At 35.7% G+C, this 3596-nt stretch overlaps 1 protein-coding gene across 1 annotated transcript in view; it reads left to right on the forward strand.

Annotated features, from left to right (window-relative positions):
* kcnj21 (potassium inwardly rectifying channel subfamily J member 21) overlaps positions 1–2571 on the forward strand; it is a 24362-nt gene extending 21791 nt beyond the window's left edge. Inside the window, exon 4 of the mRNA XM_016549466.1 lies at positions 2324–2571. Within this exon, the coding sequence (XP_016404952.1) occupies positions 2324–2571 (248 nt within the window). The remainder of the gene's footprint in view (positions 1–2323) is intronic.
* The last annotated feature ends 1025 nt before the right edge of the window (positions 2572–3596 follow it).

A 3596-nucleotide genomic window follows, 5' to 3' on the forward strand; every position in this document is an offset into this window, starting at 1 on the left:
GACGCGTTTCAGAAAGGCGGGGCATAGAGGAGAAACAATAATGTACAGTATGTGGAAAATAATGTGTTTTTTGAACCTTAAACCACATAAACACATTTCATTACACCAAATACACAAAATAATGTTCTTTTTAGCAACATCATATGACCCCTTTAAATAAAGCCTTTTAAACTGCCCACGGGGTGCTGCACTTACCAAAACCTGTTGGTGTGGTCCTTAGAGGCTTTAAGATGTTTTAAAACCTCTTTCCTTTATTAAATTAAGGCTTTAGTACCAGTGAGGCTTTGGATCTACTTCTATTTGGGTTCTAGAATAGTCTAACGTTTTAGATTTTCCCAGGGTGGCTAACAAAGCCTTTTGTTCACAGTGAAATGGTTTTAAATTAACAGTTTAAAATGTCTGAATGGAGGTGTTTAAGTCAATTGCAGAGTGTTAGCAGAGAAAGTGAAGCTTCTCTTGCTGTAGCATTCATTGATTATATACAGTGGTGTGAAAAAGTGTTGGCCCCCTTCCTGATTTCTTATTTTTTTGCATGTTTGTCACACTTTAATGTTTCAGATCATCAAACTAATTTAAATATTAGTCAAAGATAACACAAGTAAACACAACATGCAGTTTTTAAATGAAGGTTTTTAATGCATTACTGAACTACTGTACACTGGGAATCTCATGAATTTTGTTGTGTTTGATGAATGGTATCTGCTGAGTTTAATTTATATTCATTACGACAGCCTCTAAATATCACTCTGTGTGTGTTTTAAAGGGACGTAAAAGAGATGCTTGTTGAAAGTGTGTTTTGTTGCTCTGTTTGTCACTGCACGTCTCTGGAGTAATTGATGCGGTTATTCGAGGTTCACTTAAGCAGATGATGAGAAAGCTTGTATTCTATTTTTAGGAGGTGTGCCCATAAATATTCAGCGGTGCGTGTGCATGCATGTCTGTGGGTTTCACGGGAATCATGATATTCTTAATTAAGCTTAAGTACATTTCTATTGGCATATTGAAATGATCATTACTAACTTTCAAAGGTCAGAAGCACAATTAGACAGTGACCTTTGAATATTTGAAAAAGACATAATGGAACAGTACTTCAGCAAATGTTATAAAAGTGGTTTTAATATGTAGCCAGTACTGAACTAATCAGGATGAAATAGATTTTTTTTCTGCACTAATTGTCACGGTGCGTGCGGGGAGATGAAGCGAGGACTCAATTGCAGGAGAAATGGTTATTTATTTTAATAATAAAAATGAAACAAAAACAAACTCAAACCACCCCGAAGGGGAAAAACAGACAGGCAGGCCTAAAGCTGCACACATGCAGACACGAAACACACACAATGAGAAATGACGGATCAGACGCAGTGTCATTGTAGCCCAGCCCCTCTGCCGTATTCCTGAAGTCAATGGCAAACTCCCTCAGTTCGGTCCCTCGTTGGCGGAGGGAGCTCAGGGTCTCCAGCTGGAGCAACCCGCTGAAGACTGTGACACTACTCTTATCTCTAGTCTTATCTCTATATTATTAGCTCATACAACAGCCCCAAAAAGTATTTGGAAACTTATATAATTGTAATATAACTGATCACAGTGAAAACTGGAAGTTGTTTTTGCATTACTGTTTTATCTCTTTTATACAATAATATATAATATTATATTATTTTTAGTATAATACATTATTATACTATTTATTATGTAATTACAATTATTATGTAAACTTGTTATATATATTATAGGCCTATAAACATAAGTAACACCAAAAATTGTATGTCATTGCATTAGATAATAAGATCTAATATTAACCTAACATTTATGTATTTCTAATATTTCCTATATTATATTAGATGTTAAAGAAAGATGTCACAAGCACACTTTTCAAGCAATACATTTTCCAAAAAAAAAGGTTTGTTAGGTTGAAAACAATAGACGTGGTGTTTAAAATTAAAGGGAAAAAATGAAGAAAAATCATGCTGCTTGATATTAAATTAAATTATTAATTTTTTTTTATCTAATGCAAAGCTATTTATACATTATACATAAATTTATAAGTAGACCTATGCCTTAAGTGTCTAAATTCGTTTTGGGACCACTATATCAAGTAAAGCTCTAAATAAATATATAATCAGCATTCCACATTTTGCTCTTTGTCCTACTTTGGATTGAATTTATCAAGAGTTTCGCTTCTTCATGTCTCAAATTTTTTCGTGTCATGCATAAACTATTTATGATTGTCCACACCATAGTCATTTGGAATAGGCCTCCTTTTTCATTGCTATTTTTGTTGTTCTTTTCTGTGCTCACGGCCATTTTCCTCTGTTTTTTCCCGCAGGAATGACATGTCAAGCCCGAAGCTCGTACCTGAATTCAGAGGTGCTTTGGGGAGAACGTTTCACCCCTGTGCTCTCGCTGGAGGAGGGATTTTACGAGGTGGATTATGACACGTTCCACCACACCTACCCTGCACCAACCCTTTCCTGCTCCGCTCGCGAGCTAGCAGAACTGGCAAAGAAAGGGGAAGCTATACCTTTGCCCCCTATTTCACCTCCAGCAACCCTGGGAGAGCCCCCAAGCCCATGAGAAGATGCCTGAGGAGGAGACCAAGGCAGAAGAAGAAGAAGCAGCAGAAGAGACTGTTAGCAATGGTGATGTGAACAGAATGGAGTGTGTGCAAGAATAAGTTAACACATTGCAATCTGAAATCTGTGTGGCAGACGGAAATATACAGAGATACAAAAACTCAATTCAGCCACATAAACTGAGGAATAGTTTCAAATCTATAGGCCTGTAGGTCTACATTTTGTCATTGACCCCACACTGGTACTGTTATTAACTGTTTTCAAGAATAGAACAAAAGTGCATATGGTGAGGTTTTTAAACTTCAGGCGCAAAAATGCTAAAAACCTCTTTCAGCTTGAATTTAAATGCAGTTTATTTAAATAAGATGTATATATTCGCAGCTTTGTACTGTGAGTGCTTATCACGCTACTGAGCTTGCATCATTGCTTTTGAGGTTTAGAAGTATTTTTGAATCCAGTTTATTTATAGAGATTAAGATATAGTTTCAGATGGTGCTTTTAGCTACACTACAGCATTTTATGAAAGCTTGTTTCCACCACAGGATAACAAAAAAAGGGTGAATTGTGAAATTCTCACAACTCTGACTTTTTTTCTTGCAATTCTGAGAAAAAAAGGCAGAATTGTGAGATATAAACTTGCAATTGTGAGAAAACAAAGTCATCATAATTCTAACTTTTTTTCTCACAGTTCTGAGAATTACGAGATGTAATAAGTGAGATAAAAAGCCGCCATTACTTTTTTTCTTTCTTTTTTTTTTTAATTTCGGGTTAAAAAAAACAGAATTGCGAGATGTAAACTTGGAATTTGCGAGAAAAAAAAGTCCGAATTACGAGATGTAGGCCTAGCCTAAACTCAGAATTGCAAGGCGTAAACTTGGAATTGCAAGGAAAAAAGGTCCGAAGTTTATATCTTGCAATTATGACTTCTTTTTCCTCAGAATTCCAAGAAAAGAAGTCTGAATTGTGAGATATAAAGCTGCAGTTTCCTTTTTAATTGTTTTTATTTCGTGGCAGAAACAGGCTTCC

This window comes from Sinocyclocheilus rhinocerous, unplaced genomic scaffold (assembly GCF_001515625.1).
Source record: "Sinocyclocheilus rhinocerous isolate Xijiao unplaced genomic scaffold, SAMN03320098_v1.1 scaffold1876, whole genome shotgun sequence".
NCBI lineage: Eukaryota > Metazoa > Chordata > Actinopteri > Cypriniformes > Cyprinidae > Sinocyclocheilus > Sinocyclocheilus rhinocerous.